We start from the raw sequence: 21286 nt of genomic DNA on the forward strand, positions 1-21286 counted from the left end.
TCAGTTTAGCCTTCGGAGTCGGGTATGTGGGATGGGAGCTCTCAACACTCACAGTTCCTGCAAGTGTGGACGTACAGCATCTCTCATCACAGAAGAGTTCAAGTACGGTTTCTGGCCTTTGTTGAAGGAATCAGTGAAATGATTTCAGTATACTGTAAAAAAAAAAAATCATAAAATGCAGTGAAAATAATACCCTAGTGTGCAAATGGTTGGGTCTGGAAAGGCAGGGTGGTGGTCTGTATTCTGGGCACACTTTCTCTATAGGGTGAATAAATACAGAGTGCTCACATGCTTGTTTTTTTAAAAAGGCAATGATAAAGGAGCTCCTCTCTTCCCTAGTTATTTTCAACTCAGGGATATTTATCTAATTGTTTATTATCTGGACTGTGATCCTCAATGGATCTTGCTTGTAATTCCTAGGGTTTTTTTTCATCCTAAAATTTTTCTTGGAGAGAAGGAAGGGTTGTTGCTACCTCACAAAGTGACGTGGTTTGCTTCTTGATTTGGTGTGTTTCTCCCGACAGATTAACGCCTTTCCTGTGTGGCAGCACACACAAAAAAACTTGAAGCAGGTGAGATGCAAGACAGAGCCAGGCTGCGCTGGCCAAAGGTCACACCACACGTGTGCCGTGCTCTGGGAGGATAAGGCTTGGCAGAATTCCCGACTCCATTTCTAAGTGAAAAATGGAAAGGTGTTGTGTGTTTTGCAGCCTTGGAGATGCACATTCCAATATCAAGTCCTTTGAGTGCTACTCAATTTGTCATCCTTAGAGTCCTGGCTGTGGTAGTAGCACAGTCACTTCTAGTATTTCTGCCTTTGAGTCTCCGGCTCCAGACTTCGGTGGCACTCTGACATAGCCAGATGCCACCGTTTGGCTTGTTAAGAGCAGAATTCCCTCTGTTGACTGGTTGGACTCGCAGCTATCCCACCTTCCATGTAGCTCAAGTCACTCCTCTGTTTCCATTTTTGGAAAATATTTTCACTATGCTCTTTGAGAGTTTTACAAAGTGTCTGTGTCATTCTTGAGGTATTGTGGAAAAGAGCCGGGCTTAAAGCCATAAGATCAGTGTTCCAGCTTCAGTCTGTTGGAATCGTTAAGAAGAGCTGTGACATATTGATATCCATTAGGCATTTTGCTTCTCACTCTGCACAGATAAGTAGTGGTGTCCTGTTGTTTGAACATAGGAGACCCTGACTCCAATGTCTGTCAAAACCATCTTCTATGTGCTTATAAAAGGCAACCACCGTGTGGGAGCAGACTTTACAGATTTTGCGCTTGCATCAAGTTTGTGGAGTCATTAAGAAGCATATTTAGCCATGGGTTGGACATTGCCGCCACATATGGTTGTGTCCATTGCGGGGCTGCTTTCACATTGTTTGAGATATTACTCAGCAAACCAAACAGCCACTCCTGTTGGTTGTTGTCACAGTATGGCCTATATTTTATAAATGACATATTCTATAGTGTGCCCTTCCCTATATCTATAAAACAAGAGGTACTTATCATAAACTGTAAGTAATTGAACAACCAGTGTTTACTTTCCAGAAATTCCTACATTGCAGAAACAATAGGTCAGGTCTTGGATTGAGACTGTTTATTTTTTCTTTACCCTAGTCTTTCTCTTTTATGCTCATAAAGGATTTGCAAATGTCTGGAGGAAGCTTTTACAAATGAAGATATATTTGGATGTCCTGCCAGTATTTGGAAATGTATATTTAATGGATTTGCAGGTCACTTTATTTTTTCTCTGAATAGCTTGCAATGTTGGAATATCTCCATCTGCTACAAGTTAGTCTTTTTACTTTGTTTAAATGAGGAGAATGAAATATTCCTAGGTAGCAGGCACATTTATAAATATTAAGCCAATGATATGCCAATTTAGATCCAGTCAGTTTTTAGTCAAGAACATCTCCCCTCACTATTAAGGCTGGATTTGTGATATTACTACAAAACAGCGTATTGATAGGAATACATTTATGAATCATAGGTTATAGGTGAATATCTAATGCAGTTATTTAATATTCTCAATTTAGATAAAACCAAACTCATCCCTGAATGAGGAGAGAAAAAAGAGCTAGATTCCAATTTCCTTCTATTTTTCAAAGCCGTTAGATTTCTGCTTACTTCTCTCTACCAAAGATCTTTGCACAAACAAGACAATCTCTTTGTTTATAATTTCACCTATTCCACTCTCAAGGAGGGCCAAAACCTATCTACTCTTACCTAGACTAGACATTGAGAAGAAGCTCACGTGTGCAGAGGGCAGAGGCTGTCTCCTCTTGTGGAAATGGGGAGCCCCACTATTGGGCAGGACATGTGTAGTTTTTGTAGTGAAAGTGGATGTGTTTGACTTTAGGATATAGGAATTGCAGTGGTCTGAAACAGTTGTAGCCAGGGCTTATTTGGTAAACACAAGTTGTCCCCCCTCCTATCTTGGTACATTGTGAAATGCCTTTTCTTTACTGCCCCACTCTGTATGATTTCTCTTCCCCTTTTCTGCTCTATTACATGCATCCTTCAGAATGCCAGGAATGGGTCAACAATGGTGCCATAAACAAAACAAGAAAAGCCTACTCCTTTTTAACATTAAATTTAAAAAACACCGATAGACTTTATTGTTCTATGCCAGTCACTGGTATGTGAATATTTTTCTCTAAATGAATCCTTGAATAAAGGGACATTAATGTGTACGACAGAACATGAGGCAATATAGTTCTCAAAAATGCTGATGTTTTGTGTTTTATCTGAAAAGTAATAGTTATATTCACATTTTCCTATTTCTACATTGAAATCACTTTGGGCAAGGCAAGCAAAGTCCATAAGCTCTATGGGAACACTGTAATATTTTATTAACCTTTCCAAGAAATTAAAAATATTTTTCAGTAAAAATTATTTACAGTATACCTCATGTTTCTCTTTTAAGGATTTCTCTTTCTTCTCTATCTAGCTTTACATTTTTATTCCCTTTGCATCTTTATATGCATGCCAAACATGTGACTTATGCACATACTGGTAGGGAAAAGGCAACATGGGGATGTGAATTTTGATGTCGTGTTGTGTTATGTTTACAAGGGAAAATTAAAATGTTCTTGAGTATCAGCTTTTTTGAAAACCCAAAGATGTTGGTATAGTCATTAGGAGGACATAGATTGGGATGTGGCTAAAAGTGTAAGGTTTCCATGTCAAGTATTGGCTTCCCATTGTGCTCTGGCACCGAGCACAGAATAGGCATTCAATAAATATTTGATGAATGCAAGAGTGAGTGGATGAGCATGAAGAAGTATCCTTACAGAGAACCTCAGGTAGCACCACAGGAAATCATCTTGATTTAAGAAGAAAGCACCAAACTGGGTGTTATACGCAACTAATGAAGCATCAAACTTTACATCAGAATCAGGGGATGTACTGTATGGTGATTAACATAATATAATAAAATAAAATTAAAAAAAAAAAAAAAGAAGAAGAAAGCACCAAGCTCAATACCAAACAAATCTGTAGGGAAACGACAAACTTCATGATTTTTCTGCTCTTTGCATGTTGAAGCCACAAGAAAGACATACATAAAGAGGGTTTACAGGAGATGGTACAAGTATCAACATACATAATTTCTTAGATTTGTTGTGACCAACAAGAGGCAGACATGCCCTCAGTTTCTGACCTCTCTTCTTGGGGGAACCCATCAGAAGGAAGAGCTTTGTGGCAGAGAGGCAGAAGTACAGGCCCTTCGTCCCAACCTCTCTGAGTCTAAGGCTTAGTTATAAAGTGATTCATCTCTATAGCTGCTGGCACCATAGAAAACTTTTGATTCCTGAATCAAAGCAACTATAATTGAGGTTCCTGGCTTTGAAGGAAGGCATACAGAGAGAACAAAAATCATGATATGTTAGAAAAGGATGCAGGACTAGAATTTAGGAGATTAGGGCTCTAGCTCAGCTCCACATCTAAGCTGCTGATCTGTTTTATGTTGTTCGCTTGTCTTCTCTAGGCTTTATTTAGTTTCCTCTTCTGGAAATTAAAGTATTCAACTGATGAACATTCCAGCTCTGAGATTGCCAAAAATCACACAGATGAAACTAAGTGTTAGATTGGGATGCTAAGATAGCTTTTCTAATGGATAGAGACCTCATAAGTGATTGCATTTTGAATTGAAATGGAATTTTTCCTATGATTTTTCTAAAGGTTGAGGTACAGGATTAAATTAAGAATAGATCGTAAAATGACATGTCTTGCTGAGAACGTGATGAGGCTCCTAATAATAGTATTGCTGCAGACCAGTTTCAATTATTGAACATTTAACATAGACCAAGCAATGCACCAAAAGCTTTCTGTGGACCATGTCACTTAATAACCATTGTTTATTTCCATTTTATAGTTGAAAGAATGGAGGCTTACTGTAAAGAACTCAGACCAGGTCACACACACAGTCAGAATTTGAACCCAAGCCTACTTCCCATCATATTAAGACAACATCACTCTTTATGTAGTATAAGTTTTGTACAGACCATTGAGTTTTCTTTAAGGATGATGTACTGATAAAATAAAATCACGCATGCCTAGTACTGTTAGTGGCACATGGTGTTTATTCAGTTAATATTATCCTCCCCTCTTTTTTTGCCCTCTGTACTAAATATGGGTGATAGAGGGAAAATTTGGCTTTCAAGAAATGGCTGATATATCTGAAGTAGTTTCAGAATGATTCTGCCTAATGATAGGGGATCCTAAGGTTGGAGTCTATGATTGACTTTCATAGGAAGCTTTATGGAGTAATTCTGCTAGGGGTGTGTGTGTGGGGGGGGAGATGAAGAGAGAGAGGAAGGAAGGGAGAGAAATCTAATTCCTTTGCTCTTAACTAAAACCACTCTCTTCTATCTTATTCCCTGAAGAACAATTAAGATATGTTTCATTTTTTAAATAAGGAAGAAGATCATTGACTTTCTCTCAGCGGCAATTATCACCACTTATTGTATGTTGAGGAAGTGGGTGTTCCTTGCTTTCTATTGTTAATCTGGTGAGAGTGAGGGTGGAGAGCACTTTGAAAAAATATTTGTGTAGGGAGGAGAGATAGAAGTGAACTGACTAACGAAGTCTTCTGCAGGTCCCACATTAGGGTCATTCTTAACTTTTTAGAAGAGATTTCCTTGAGGTATCTCAGATGCTGCTTCCTGAAGGAAATATAGAATATAAAGAACTGAACTTTGGTTCAAGTGTTCTTCATAGATTGTTATTTTTTTCTTTCATTAATTTTTAGTTTGTTATTTTTTTCTTTCATTAATTTTTAGTTTAGGGGCATAGTTCTTTCTTACAGTTCTAGGAAAGAAAGTAATCCTGACTGCATATTGACTGTAGGGAGGCTAGATTGCAAGATGATAGTGCTAATGGCAGTTAATAGTTATACAGGATTTACTGTGTGCCAGACAGTGTTCTAAACTCTTCATGTATACATTAACTCAATCCTCACAACAGCCCTCTGAGGTAGGTTTACCGCTTCATTAAATCTAGAATGTGCTGCTGGTGCATTTGTGATCTTGGTAGAAGATGCTAACATAACTACCACATAACTATCTCCGTTGCTACCTCATTTAGTAACAGTTGCAAGATGTCATGGGTTGTAAGACTGTAAAATGTAAGATGCACCCCGATTATAAAGAAGTTAAAATACGAAAGCATATGCATGCTAGAATTAATAAAATATTAATTTAAAAAATCATTTCCATTTTTAAAATGGGGGAACCTGAGGGAGAGGGATTAAATTTTCTTTAAAAATCTTTTTTCTTTTTTTAAAAAAGATTTTATTTATTTATTTGGGAGAGAGAGAGAAAGTGCAAGAGGGGGAGGAGCAGGGGGAGAGGGACAGGCAGACTCTGAGTTGAGCTCAGAGTTTGACATGGGGCTCATCTCAGCTCTCTCAGATCAGGACCTGAACTGAAATCAAGAGTCAGTCACTTAACCGGCTGAGCCACCCAGGCGCCAGAAGGGATTGAATTTTCTAAAGTGAAATGACTGGCTTCACATCCAGGTGATTTGGTTTTAGAGTCCATGTTCTTGACCTCCACTTTTTCTTGTCTCTCAACAATGTGCTGGAATTGAGCCCATGTAAGCATGTGCATAGTCTGTCCTAGACCCACTTACTTGTCTTCTCACTGGGGCATTCATGATAAGAATGGCACTGAGATCCTTCTGAGAGAGGGAGTATGTGTGGTTATGTAGCACCTGATTTTAGGGCTGTGATAAGGATTGTAAAGTACTGTAAGGTACTTGGTGTGTGGGCATCTGACCTAGGCTTCTGACCCATTTTTAGCAAGAGTAATGCAATTGGGAAAAGCCTCCATGAACTGCATCAATAGGCTGGAATGCTCACTGCAAATAGTATGCACAAAATGTCGTTTGGGTGTCCCAGATGTCAAATTCTGCACTGTGTTTTCAGTGTTTCCCTTTCTGCTCTAAAATGCCAACATAAAAATAATTTATATTATTTCCATACTTGGGGAGTAGAGTATTTTCTTTATGGAAGGTAGGCCCCTGAAACACCCAAGACTTGAGAAACAAAAATAAGAAACAAAAATAATTTTTAATATGAAGATGGTCCTCTATGAAGACCTACCAGCAGTTGAAACTTAACATGAAGTTTTCTTCATCTGGTGGTGATAAGCAGGGGTGAAACACAGACATGGGACTGCCAGGTGGGTTTGGGGTTATGATTTGCTATGCATCAGAATTATATTCTGCTGAAAGATGGAATGGTTTCACTAATTCTGGGCTTTGACTAACTGGCTGCAAACTCAGATAAGAAGCTTGTCACCATCCATGCCCTGCCCAAACCCTGAAAAATCTCTGTTATCAATTTGAAGGCCTGTCTCCTTCCTGAGTCCTTTTATTTCCTTGCAGCTTCCTTACTTTTTAGAATTCTGGCCTCTGTTAACCCAGACCAGCCTGGTCATTGTGACCAAGTTAGGAGACACTTGACATAGCCTCCAAATTTGCTACAGGTTTTCCTCAACTTGAGATGTCTATTTTATTGTTGGATCATGGATTAATGTTTTGCTGCCAGGTCCCTGAGATAAAATGAATGGCGAGCTGTCAACCAGGGAAGCCTCTGTCAGTCATCACACCTTTTCCTATTGTTTATCATATTCTTCTCTGCCAGCGTGCCCATACTTCTTTCTCTCAACCTGTTTATTGTTCTCCAACACATACAAACCATTCAAGTGTAGAAAGAAACTGTATTGTGGTGGAGACAGACTCTCTGCAACAGAGGTAATTATAAATAAAAATTTAAGTTTTTTGGTTCAGCATATATTTAATGCATCGAACCATTGCTTTTTGTGCTTCTGTTTATCATTTTACATTTCTAGTCTTGAACTCTTTGAACATCTGATCGGTCAACTCCGACTGGTTTGAGCCAGTTTTTAAGCAGTCTAAGACAGTAAAAACAATTTTATAGATGACATGTTATAATTTATAAACTAGTCATAAGCAGTTTGATAAAATTAGAGCAAGTATGACCCAGTTGGAAAGATTTAATTGGTCAGCACTAAGCTGACTCAGTAAAATATACTCTGAATCAGTCAAATCTTGTATGAGCCCGTCAGAACATGCCTTCCAGGCCAGAACTTATTTGAGCTAGGTGAAACTAGTTTGAAGCAGTTTGAGCTATTGAAACCAGACCCAAGTAATTTTCATTAGATATATTTAGTTTTAGCCAAAGTGGCTTTAGATCAGTCAGAAATAGTTTTGTAGGTGTAACCTCTTTGAGCTCGACTCTTTCGTTCTGAACTATAATGAACCATTCAGATTTTTTTGAGCAAATATGAGCTTGTTAGAATGGACTGCAGTGTTTTATACAGATTTCAAACTGTTTTTAAGCTGGTCCTAACTTCTTTTGCCATAGGCATCTCAATTTAAAATGAAAATGTTTTAAGTCAGCCAAAAAAGATCAGAATTAGTTTGAAAGTGATCTATGTGGACTCAGCAAATGACTCTGAGCCAGTCAGAAATCCTTTGTGCTGGAAAAATGTTTGGAGCGACTCAGGCAATTTCAGAGAGTGGTCTAGGTCCTCAGCGTTAGTCTGATCCGTCCAGAGTGGGGTGAAGAGGGTGAGCTAACATTTACTGAGTATCCAGTATATGCCAAGCACTGTGCTGGGTGCTTCACAAAGAGTATCTTATTCAATCTTTAGAACAATGGTGTAAAGGAGTGTGTAGCATCTTCTTTTTCATAGGATGAAAACCCGAATCCAAGACTCAGAGACATCTGAGGCATGTGGGAGACATGGAATTTAGCCCAGCTCTGCTTGACTTCAGAGGTCATGTTTTTCCTATTGGGCTACCTTGTAAGATATCATACCTGGTCACCTTTAAGCCCAACATGCATTTGTGGAAGCTTGAGTAACAGACAATAAGCTTGGAGGTAGACTGGACATTGAACTTGGAGTTAAGAGATTTATATTCTGTATAAGTGGAAATGAGTTCACCTCTCTGGGTTCTATTTCATCCTTTGGAAAACTGAACCCAGAGAGTGAAAGGTCTGGACATTTATTTTCAGATTAGCAAGGCAGATAATTGCCTAGAGGTGCGATCTGAAGAGTGCAAACTATGATTAATATTGTCAGTGGTATTTATATACCTTCACTTGTGGTATTTGGTTTGTTAATGCTTCCTTTATGATGGCTTGGTTTGGGAACAAACTGTTAACGTATTGCTGTCAACATGAATAGAAAAGCCCACAACGAGCATTGTTAGATTTATATGTGTGATTCTTCTCCCATGATAACTAAACACATAAAATTTGGGCACAACCGATATAGTTTCATCTGTCTTTGAATTCCATTCAAGTGAATTTAGAGAATTCTAGAAGAGTGATGCCACTGGTGGCAGCATTTTCTCCTGTACCTTAAATGATATAAAAACATAGACATAGAGGGGCGCCTGGGTGGCTCAGTTGTTAAGCGTCTGCCTTCGGCTCAGGGAGTGATCCCGGTGTTACAGGATCGAGCCACACATAGGGCTCCTCTGCTGGGAGCCTGCTTCTTCCTCTCCCACTCCCCCTGCTTGTCACTCTCACTGGCTGTCTCTGTGTCAAATAAATAAATAAAATCTTTGAAAAAAACCATAGACATAGAAATGACCAACCTTTGTTCAAATTAAAAGGAAAGAGGAAGTAAGGTAACCACATCTTGTATCATTCTCATTGCAGAATTCGGAGTTGCTTTCTGCTTCCTCATTCATTTTTAGGGGAACCTCTAAAATGATCAAACATTATCTGGACCCGCTTTTCAATTCTTAGCTCTAGTTAATGAATAACTTGGAGCCAAATGAGATCCTATGAGATGACTTACTAGAATATTTATTTGTACCCTATTGGTCATCTTCTGGAGAGGAATTCTGTTATATACCATTAATACCGACAACCTAAACCTGTGAATACAGAAGGGAAGCCATCATCTATGAAGTTTCATTCTTTATAGTGTGCAAATAGAATTATGAATGTTTGTGGAGTCTCTGCCCTTATCAGCTGACCAGCCATATCTGAATGTGAGGTCCCAGATCTTTACTAAGGCACTATGAGGAAGTAAATTTCAGTGGCTCTTGGGGGTCAGCATTCAGATTTTTGAGCATAAGGTGAGTTACCAAATTGAGGCTGGGGTGAAGGAGGAAACCTTGAAAATCAATAAATGCCCTTGCTTGAGCTTTTATTAATTTTACAGATCTATAGAAATAATCCTATAGGAAGCATTGAGAATTGTAGTAAAGTTTCTCAGTGTGAGGCTGTATGAAAATAGATGCTGAAAGGAAAATCAGCATCTAATGTAGGGCATCTGATGTGTATGTGGATGGGTGAATATGCAGGTTTGAATGGGCATGTAGAGTTGTCAATGGTAGTGGGGTAGCTGATTATTTTTCTGATTTTCTGGAGGATTTATTGGTATTAGAAATGAGAGCATAAAAGAGGTAAGCCTTCCCTGGAGACAGACTACATTTTCAGTTGGACCGATATTTTGAGTAGTCGGAATCTACTTAGAGAATAAAAACAAATCGTGAAAAGTGCTCAATGCAAAAAGATAAACATAACTGTGGTTAGGTCTTGGTAAAAATAAGAATTTTTCTTCTCTAAGGTGGACTTTTGTTTTAGTCAATATCTAAGATCTGAATTGGTAGCATTTCTTGTTTGAATACCCAGGCAAGTATAGGTAGATGAGCCCTTTGTAATGGAACTATGGTCTCTGAACAGTGACTGCCCTAATCTGGAACTTAGTTCCCAGGGGAGCAGTGGTATTCTGAAAAGTCTGACTTAACATGCAGTATATCACGACCACGACGACCACCACCACCACCACCATCATCATCATCATCATCAAAAATAAGGAAGCCACAAACCAAATTTTACTTGTGAATTTAGCATTGTCTTTGAAGGAACTATAGTGACATTTGAAAATGAATAGAATAAGTGCAATTGCCTAGATATCCAAGTAAAAGAGAAAAGCCGAGGATCTTTCACCAGGAGACTTTGAAAAGAAGGGGGAATTGGAACCACTTGTACTCTAAGAATTCTTATTATTCCTGTAACATTCTCCTTCCTACTTTCTTTTAAAAATTTTTGTTTATGTCATCTGCATGTAAGACTTAGTGCTGGTTATCTTCTTAATTTTTATTGCACATTAATTTTAAATTAAACTGTTATTTAGGGGCGCCTGGGTGGCGCAGTCGTTAAGCACCTGCCTTCGGCTCAGGGCGTGATCCCGGTGATCTGGGATCGAGCCCCACATCAGGATTCTCCGCTAGGAGCCTGCTTCTTCTTCTCCGACTCCCCCTGCTTGTGTTCCCTCTCTCGCTGGCTCTCTCTCTCTCTGTCAAATAAATAAATAAAATCTTAAAAACAAATAAATAAACTGTTATTTATTATTTTAGTAATATCTCATCTAGCAAGTTATTAGGTCCTTGGGGGCAGTGAATACTATCTAATCCTCTTCACAGAACCCTTAGGCATATAGGTGTCACATAGTACTTATTGAACTGGATATTAAAATAATTCACTTTATTCATGGAAGGTTCTAGTATTTCCTAATGACTTTTTAGTCAGTATGCATTTGTTTGTATTTTACAGGTGAACCACTGAGTTCTTCATTATGTCTGATGGAGACTATGATTACCTCATCAAGTTTTTAGCTTTGGGAGACTCTGGAGTAGGGAAGACCAGTGTACTTTACCAGTACACAGATGGTAAATTTAACTCCAAATTTATCACAACAGTGGGCATTGATTTCAGGGAAAAGAGAGTGGTAAGTTCTATATAAAAATGTGATCTCTGAATCAATGGTTGCCTGTCTGTCTAGTTTATTTTGTAGGAATTAGAAGGATAGAGTCTGGAATATAAAATTGAAGGGTGCATGTGAAAGTGTATTCTGTTCAATCTAGGAATTGTGATTTAAAAGGTTGTGCTGAAGGACATTTACTATAAAACCAATGAGACAAAAGTGAAGATTTCTTTTAATTTTCCCTTGATACCCTTTTGGCTTATATGTTCCATCAGAACTCCACAAAGGTATTTGTCTTCCTTTGTTATGAAGCCTACAAACCACCCTAGCCCTCCTACTGCTGTTTTGTGGACTATTTCTTCCACCTTTGATGTCATTTTTAATGACCTTTGTTTTAATTCAATCCCACATGGAGCACTAAGTGGCAAAACTCATCACTGCTGCCAGGAAGGTGAGGTTGGCGTGGAGTGAGAATACCAGTAGTGTATGTTGACCTGCGAGGTAACCAAGGGAACAGAGAGGTTCTACTGAATGACGAAGGAAGAGGCTCTTTTTTTTGTTTATTTAAGGGACTGAAAGTTATTCTGATGGTGGAGGGAGGGCAGGAGGTCACTGTGTTGGAATTGCAGAGAGAGGATGACCTTCACCATGAAATACATTTCTTGCTGAAAAATTGACTGTTACCCTGAAGCAGGTCAGCAAGTGGTCAAGAGATTAATGACAAAGATCTTTCAATGGAGCATACTCTACCTGGAAAAGATACAGGGTCTATGGCTTCTAGGATAGAAGAATTCATTCCCTCTTACTCAATCGCAGTCTTTTCTTCCACTGTCGTCAAATCTTATGGAGACTCAGACCCACTAAGAATAGGATTTCATTAAAATTTTAGTATTGACATATAATTGGTAGAATTGGTATATATGTATGTGATTATATTTATTAATTCCCATTTTATAACCTTGTTTTTTAAAAATCACTTTATTGAGATATAATTCACATAACCTAAAATTCACCCATTGGAAGTGTACAATTCAGTGGTTTTTAGTATTTCAGAGTTGTGCATCTCATTTTAGAACATTTCATCACCCCCAAAAGAAGCCTCATGCCCTTTAGCAGTCATTCCCCATTTATCATCCCTCTAACCACTAACCTGTTCTCCATAGATTTGACTATTCTGGTCATACATAAATGGAATCATACAGTGTGTGGTCTTTTGTGCCTGGCTTCTTTCGCTTAGCATAATATTTTCAAGGCATCCGTGTTGTAGCATGTATCAGAGCTTCATTGTTGTTTATGACCAAATGATATTCCATTGTCTTGGTATACCACATTTTGTTTATCTATTCATCCATTGATAGACAGTTGGGCTGTTTCACTTTTTAGCTATAATGAATAATGCTTCCATTAACAGTCATATACATTTTTTGTGTGGACTTATGTTTTCAAATCTCTTGGGTATACACCTAGGCGTGGAATTAATTGGCCATATGATAACTCTCTAACTTTGAGTGACTTCCAAATTTTCTAAAGATGCTGCACCATTTTACATTCTTATCAGGGCTCCATTTTCTCCATATCCTCACCAACTCTTGTTATTGTCTATTTGATATAGCCATTCCAGTGAGTGTGAAGTGGTACCTTATTGTAGGTTTGACATAAATTTCCCTGACAAGAGATTTTTTTTTAAAGATTTTATTTATGTATTTGACACAGAGAGAGACAGCCAACGAGAGAGGGAACACAAGCAGGGGGAGTGGGAGAGAAAGAAGCAGGCTCCCAGCAGAGGAGCCTGATGCAGGGCTCGATCCCAGAATGCTGGGATCATGCCCTGAGCTGAAGGCAGACACTTAACGACTGAGCCACCCAGGCGCCCCGAGAGATGTTTTTGAGCAATCATTTCTTTCATGTACTTGTTAGCCATTTGTATATCATCTTTGGAGAAATGTCTGTTCAGATTGTTTGCCTTTTTGAAATTGGTTGCCTTTTTGTTCTTTACTTTTAAGAGTTTTAAAAATATATTCCGGATAAATGTCCATATATATGATCTAACATAAGGCCTGTCCTTGAGAATGTTTTATGTATACCTGAGAAGAATGTGTGTTCTGCAATTGTTGAGTGTTCTATGGATGTCTGTTATGTCTTTGGTTTACAGTGTTGTATGAGTCTTCTGTTTCCTTGTTCATCTGCCTACTTGCTCTATCCATTATAGAAAGTGGACTATTGAAGTCTCTCAATATAATGGTCGACATGTTTATTTCTCCCTTTTTCTCCCTATATGTTCTTCATGGAGTAACTCTTTTATCATTATAAAATGTCCCTAATAACAATTTTTGTCTTAAAGTTTATTTTTTCTGATATTAGTAAAGCCACTCCAGCTCACTTTTAGTCACCGTTTGCATGGTATTTTTTCCCCCATCCTTTTATTTACCTCTTTGTGTCTTTGAATCTAAAGCATGTCTTTCTAGATAGTACATAGTTGGGTCATGTTTTTAAATCCATTTTGCCAATTTTTGCCTTTTATTTGGAATATTTAATTCATTTATATTTAATTACTGATAAAAAAGCCTTTATGTTTGCCATTTTGCTACTTGTATTCTATGTGTCTTATTTTTTGTTCTTCTGTTTTTTCATGACTAATTTGTTATATACTTTCTAGTATACCATTCTTCTAATTCTCTTGTCATTATTTTTAATATATATTTGAGTTATTTTTTTAATAGTTCCCCTAGAGATTACAATTATCATTTAATTTTTAACAATGTAGTTTGGATTAATACCAACTTAATTTCAATACTGTCATGAAACTCTGCTTATATATAGCTTCATTTCCTACTCCCTCCTTTGCACTGTTATTGTCATACAAATTACATCTTGATATGCGGTGTGCCCATCAACAGATTTATAATTGTTCATGAAGTTGTGTTTTGATCAGATGGAAGAAAAGAATTAAAAAAATACATTTATACTGTCTTTTATATCTATCTATGTAGTTATCTTTCTGGTTCTCTTTATTTTTTATGGATTTGACTTACTGCCCAGTGTCCTTATATCTCAGCCTGAAGCACTGTGTTTATTATTCCTTATACAGAAAGAATGCTGGTGATGAACTTTCTGTTTTTGTTTATCTGGGGATGTCTTACTTTGTCTTTCAATTTTAAAGAATAGCTTTGTTGGATATGGAATTCTTGGTTGATAGTCTTTTTTTTTTCTTTTAGCACTTTATGTCATCCTACGCCTTTTGGCCTTTATTGTTCTTTAATGACAAATCAGCTGTTAGTCTTATTGAGATCCCTTGTATGTGATGAATCACTTTTCAATTGCTGCTTTTAAAATTCTCTTTTTGTCTTTGGATTTTGACAGTTTGATGATATGTCTAGTCAATTTCTATTAATTTTTTGGAGCTCACTGGGTTTCTTGAGTGTGCAGATGAATGTTTTCATCAAATTTTGGAGGTTTTTAGCTATTATTTCTGCAAAATTTTTTTCTGCTTTTGTCTCTCTTCTTTTTATAGGATTGCCAGTATGCATATGTTGGTATGTTTGATGGTTCCATAGGTTTCTGAGACTCTGTTCATTTTTCTTTATTCTTTTTTCTTCTGTGCCATGGCCTGGATAACCTCAACTGACCTATCTTCAAATTCGGTGGTTATGTGTTCTGCCAGTTTAAGTCTGCTATTGAACCCCTCTAGTGAATATTGCCCTTCAGTTATTATACTTTTTAACTCCAGAATTTCTATTTACCTTTTATAATATCTATCTCTGTAAACATTCTCTTTTCAGTGAGGCATTGTTCCTTTCTTTAATTCTTTAAAAAATTTATTTATTTATTTGAGAGAGAGAGAGAGAGAATAAGAGAGCACAAGCAGGGGGAGCGGCACAGGGAGAGGGAGAAGCAGGTTCCCCACTGAGCAGGGAGCCCGACATAGGGCTTGATCCCAGGACCGACCCTAGAATGATGGTCTGAACCAAAGGCAGATGGTTAACTGACTGAGCCACCGAGGAGCCCCTATACTTTAATTCTTTAGACATGATTTCCTTTAGTTCTTTGAACGTATTTATAATAGCTGATTTAAAGTCTTTGTCTAGTAAGTTCCTGGCCTTCCTTAGGGATGGTTTTTGTTGATTTCCTTTCCACCAGTGTGTATGAGCCATACTTTCCTGTTTCTTTTTGTGTCTCATGAGCTTTGTTGAAAACTGAACATTTTAAATAATATAATCTGGCAATTCTAGAACCAGATTCCTCCCCTTTCCCAAGGAGGGGGAAAGGGGAGAGGGAGAGAAAGAATCTCAGGTAGACTCTGTGCTGAGCATGGAGCCTGACATTGGGCTCTGTCTCACAACCCTGAGAATATGTCCAGAGGTAAAATCAAGAGTCAGACGCTTAACTGACTGAAACACCCAGGCGCCTCTGAGCAGACAGATTTCTTGAACCAGTAAGCCTGTCAGCTTTTTCTGACACCGTGTGTTTGTGTTTGTGTGTGTGGACGCATGCGAATGTGTGCACACTCGTATGTGTGTGCCCGGTTTGGGACATGTCCCTAATGCTCCTGCAGGCAGTTTACAACTCTGCCTTAGCCTTTACTTCCTGCTCAAGAAGAGGCTCAAAGTTAGCTAGAGATGAGATAATAGGGTCTTTTCAAGTTTTTCCCAGCCATATGTATAGTGCTATACATAAGACTGGCCTGTACATTCCAAAGAACATTTTGGAGCTTTTCAAATTTCCCTATGGAGATCTCATTTCCTTTTTTTTTTCTTCTTCAAGTTTTTTGGTTCACCTTTTGTTAGCACCAGTTGGTATTGTTGCCTTTGTTAGATGTGATGTTGAATAATTGCTGCTGATTGTTTTCAACAAATGCCCTAAGGGTAAGGTTATTATCACAGAGCAAGCTCTGAGTTTGGCAAAGTCAAGGCAAGGCCTGGGAATGGAGCTTTACAGGCAACTTTTAGACAGTTCTCTGGAGATGAGACTTTAGGGAGCTTCAAACCTGTTTTGCTTCCACTCCCTTCAGTGACTACTATGCTGATTGTTTTCACAGCTCTCATAGTTGTGCATCTCTTGGTTTTCAAGGCTACTGAGGAGCTGGGGAGAGTGGGATGGGAATAGAATAAATTAAAACAGCACAAAGTTTATTTATTGTTTTTACTGATATTCAGTCATTTTTCTTGATTAGATGCTTCTTGGAACATTGCAGGTCTTTGTTAGTTTTCAGAGTTTGGAAAAAGTGGCTTTTGGCTTTTTTTTTTTTTGCCAGTGTTTCATTGCTTTTATGGTGGAAGAGATCTTCAAAGGTCCTTCCTGTAAAATTGCTTTAGAGTACTTTTTCAACATGGGATTGGGGAAAATACTAGTGACTTGAGGGAACTTTGAGGAAAGGTTAGCAGATTATTATTTTTTCATATAAATTATGTGTTATGTATATATTTCATAATATATTTATAAAAATATGTAATGTATATATTTATGTTTTAATACAAATTATTGTATTATCCAAAGATAGTTTTTTGGAATAACATACAAATAAGGTTGTATTCCAGATGGGATTTTTTAGAAGTTTAGATGCTTAGAGGAGCTTTACTAAATAGAAAAGTGAAAAAAGTTCATTGGTCTCAAAAGTTTTCTTTTTCTCTTTCATTTTGCTGTTTTAGGTGTACAGAGCCAATGGACCAGATGGAGCCATAGGTAGAGGCCAGAGAATCCACCTGCAATTATGGGACACAGCAGGGCAGGAGAGGTATGAGATCTTCAGTTAGGTGTTCCTTACTGGAGGAAAGGGAAAACCAGCTGTGCCCTTCACACAGTACCTGAGCAGGAAAAGGCCAGCTGATTAGTTGACTTGCACCTAGATAAGACATGTTGCTAAATTAGCAGGAAATGTATCCGTCTGAAATGATAATGATGTCTATTTCATGCAAGGTCAAAGGAAAAATGAATCCTTTTCAAAATAGACTATCTTACTTAACGGAGTTTTTACTTCTTCCTTCTTTCTCCTCCTCCTCCCTCCTTTGTCTTTCCTCCTTCATTTTTCTTCTTGTTCTTCATGTTCTTCTTGTTCTTTAAGATTTATACACTTTTTGTGGGGTGCCTGGGTGGCACAGCGGTTAAGCGTCTGCCTTCGGCTCGGGGCGTGATCCCGGCGTTATGGGATCGAACCCCACATCAGGCTCCTCCGCTATGAGCCTGCTTCTTCCTCTCCCACTCCCCCTGCTTGTGTTCCCTCTCTCGCTGGGTGTCTCTATCTCTGTCGAATAAATAAATAAAATCTTAAAAAAAAAAGATTTATAACTTTTTTCCATTTACTTTTGCTGTTTACACAGCCACAAAGACAACTGCAGAATTACATGCATTATTCTTACCTGATTATGGAAACCTCGCAGAAAATCTGTTTGGAATTAACTCATACGGTCAGAAGTTACTTGATCAAAATAAGTCACCTGAAATCTTGATATAAGATTTCTTTTAGTTATAGCTGCTGTTTTCTCTCACAGTTTCTTTTAAGTATTCTGTTTGGTTTTTATTTTTTAAAAGATTTATTTATTTGAGAGAGAGATTGTGTGCCAGGGTGGGGGAGGGGCTTAGGGAGAGGGTGAGAGAAACTTTAGCAAACTCCATACTGAGTGCAGAGCCTGACTCAGGGTTCAGTCTCACAATCCTGAGATCATGACCTGAGCCAAAACCAAGAGTCAGACGCTTAGCCGACTGAGCCACCCAGGCACCCCTGCAGTGTTCTGTTTTTTAACTTTTTATTATGGAAATCTTCAAATATATACTACAGAGGATAGTATAATAAAATCATGTACATATTTCCCAGTTTCAGTAGTCATCAATTTGTGGCCTTTCTTATTTCATGTATACCTCTGTCCCTTCTTACCCCTTCCCCCAAATGCATACTTTGGTATGTATTCCTAAAGAATAAGGACTCTTTTTGTAAAAGCATTGATTAGAAATATTTGAGAAAACTTAAAATAACAGATTAGATGACAAATTCATACCAGTATTTTCTTCCCTGGAATCTATGCCTGTCAGTTGCAGACTTTACATAAAAATAAAGTAGAAACTGACCTTTAGAGGGAGAGAGAAGGGAGATAGGAGGGCTTGGAAGAGAGAATACCAAGAAAGAATAAGGACTGAGTCAATACTACTCCCACCTTAAAGCCAAAGAAATGGTTATCAGAGTTATGAGACCTCTTTAGAGACTAAAATTAAAAGGTCATGGAACCCATTGTAACATCAAGTCAAGCTGAATTTTCTGAGGACGAGGGAAATATACACAGCAACAACCATTGCTTTTGGCCTGATTAACTCTTAATTGTACAGTAAATTCTTGACTGAGACTAAGGGTTCACGAGCTAGTTCTTCTGATCCCTGTCCAGCAGTCTCGTTTTTCAAATCACATGGTCTGTTAACACATAAACTTACGTAAGTTATAAATAACTGTCTTATACACTTTTGGAATATCATCATCCAATTTTTTTAATTCTTAAAAATTTACAGAAGTTGTTTTTATTTTTTATTTAATTCCAATATAATTAACGTACAGTGTTAAATTAGTCTCAGGTGTACAATATAGTGACTCCACATTTCCGTACATTACTCAGTGCTCGTTACAAGTGTACTCTTAATCCCCTTGATCTGTTTCACCCATCCCCCCCCCACCCACTTCCCCTCTGGTAACCATCAGTTTGTTCTCTATAAGATTGAATTCCAGGGGCGCCTGGGTGGCTCAGTCATTAGGCGTCTGCCTTTGGCTCAGGTCATGATCCCGGGGTCCTGGGATTGGGCCCCACTTTGGGCTTCCTGTTCAGCAAGGAACCTGCTTCTCCCTCTCCCACTCTGCCCGCTTGTGTTCCCTCTCTGGCTATCTCTGTCTGTCAAATAAATATATAAAATCTTAAAAAAAAAAAAAAAGATTGAATTCCAAATACAACTTTTGATAATTGCTGGTGTTTTATAAAGTCTCAATATATTTTCAAGTATTCTTTCTGGTTCTAGATATCTATTTGATAGCATAATTTGCTGAATCTTGTATAATTAAGAGATAGAATATGCATGTATAATGTGTAGTTATTAGAAATAATGACACATTATTAAATACCTAATTTGTTATTGATGAATTATTGGAAGAGGCTGAGGGCACTAATGGTAGTTTTATATTTCAGGAGTGGGGCCATGATGTAGGTGACCAATCTGCTTTTGTTCCTAGGTTTCGTAGCTTGACAACAGCATTCTTCAGAGATGCTATGGGGTTTCTTCTGCTCTTTGATCTGACAAACGAGCAAAGTTTCCTCAATGTCAGAAACTGGATAAGTAAGTGCTGTTTTTTCCGTGTCTCCCACTCCCCACTTCCCACAATATGGTGCTCTCTTCAATTCTACTTCTGTTGTAAGTTGTTTTGGAGGAGCTCCTAGTGCTATTAAAAAATGCTGTCTAAAGGAGCAAGGTTTTACTTTGGGGGCAAAGATTACTGAAATACTCTGTTTTTCCTAGTCATACTAACTTTGATTTTAGGATGAGGACTCTGGGCCTTGAAGACCCAGAGTAGTCCTGTCCTTCTCCGAGGACATGGAGTTTGGCTTTTTCAGTTCAGTAGTCTTTGATGCTCTTTCTTAACTAACTTGATCATTACGGGCTGAAGAGTTATTTAATACTGTAAGAACAGGTTCCTCAAATTTAGTTATGCTCCCTGGGCTTCAGTTTGTTAAATGCCTGTGTTGCACACCTCATTATTTCAGTTAAAAGTGAATGATGGTAGCTATTTCTAGTCCTTTATCCTCAGCCCTTCTTCATCATCCTCTTCTTTGTATCATTCTAATAAGTTCTGAGGCTTTAAGTCAAACACTTTATAAGATTCTTATTAGGGATGTGCTCACAGGATCTCAGCATGGGGAGATCATCAACCCACCTGTTTTCTCAGATAGAAATGGAAACTCTGAGACCGATAAATCTTGCCTGTCTTGACTTTTTCAGCTGATTAGATAAATAACAAAATTATGTGAAATTATGTGCAATGTATGCATTTTATTTTGTTATCCTTACAGTGTAAAAGAATTCTTATTGCACAATTAGGTAGAGAAAACTTACACATTTTGAAGATTTCATATCGTCAATGAAAAGTATTCTCCCTCTCCCCCAACCCGCCTTTTTTTTTTTTTTTTTAAAGATTTTTTATTTATTTATTAGACAGAGATAGAGACAGCCAGCGAGAGAGGGAACACAAGCAGGGGGAGTGGGAGAGGAAGAAGCAGGCTCATAGCTGAGGAGCCTGACGTGGGGCTCGATCCCATAACGCCGGGATCACGCCCTGAGCCGAAGGCAGACGCTTAACCGCTGTGCCACCCAGGCGCCCCCCAACCCGCCTTTTTAAAAAAAAGTTATAGTGTTCAGTATCAGAGATAATAATGTCAAATCTTAATTAGGAATAAAAATTTATTGTCTGTACACTTTATTTTTCCTCTGCCTGTTGGCATTTTGAATATCACAGGAATCACTCATTTCTTCTTTTTGGGGAGTGTATACCAGAACAAAGGCACTGTTGCCTTGAACAAATAGCTGACTCCTGGGCCCTGACTGGCCTGGGGAGGGGAGAGCAGGTCTGCACCGTCCCTTTGCTTCCCCCGAGCTGCCCTGGCAGTCCCTTCTCTCTTGAGTCCAAAGCTCTTCATGTCCTGTTGGAAAGGGGATACATACAAGTCCAAAGGTGAGCTCTGCTAAATTCAGAAGACTGAACAGAGAGCTGAGTCCTCTCAGCCTAAATCTGATATCTGAAAGGAATCAGGTAGTGTTGTGTTCACTTATCTGTCTTCCTAGAGCTCAGAGTGTGGGCAAGTCATGCCCATAGTGACTCTTCACCTAGTTGCAGCCTATTTTGTAAAGAAATTTTAAGGTAGCCTGAATTTTTAAACATTGTTTCTGTAGCCTCACATGAATGGTGTAAGAGCCCAACAGGTATATATTTTACATGTTTTTGCCTGTATATTTTTATCCCTATTATTCTGCCTGTCTGCAAAGCAGTCCCCACACTCAGTGCCCCCCCCC

General features: G+C 38.3%; 1 protein-coding gene across 3 annotated transcripts in view; it reads left to right on the forward strand.

Annotated features, from left to right (window-relative positions):
* The window catches only part of RAB27A (RAB27A, member RAS oncogene family), a 70886-nt gene that overhangs the window by 35212 nt on the left and 14388 nt on the right, over window positions 1-21286 (forward strand). For all 3 annotated transcript variants that reach the window (XM_011229561.3, XM_019803465.2, XM_011229562.3), the window contains exons 2-4: window positions 11104-11278; window positions 16900-16985; window positions 19455-19558. In XM_011229561.3, coding sequence (XP_011227863.1) covers window positions 11126-11278; window positions 16900-16985; window positions 19455-19558 — 343 coding nt within the window. In that variant the 5' untranslated portion in view covers window positions 11104-11125. The remainder of the gene's footprint in view (window positions 1-11103; window positions 11279-16899; window positions 16986-19454; window positions 19559-21286) is intronic.

Source organism: Ailuropoda melanoleuca, chromosome 5, assembly GCF_002007445.2.
Source record: "Ailuropoda melanoleuca isolate Jingjing chromosome 5, ASM200744v2, whole genome shotgun sequence".
Classification (NCBI taxonomy): domain Eukaryota; kingdom Metazoa; phylum Chordata; class Mammalia; order Carnivora; family Ursidae; genus Ailuropoda; species Ailuropoda melanoleuca.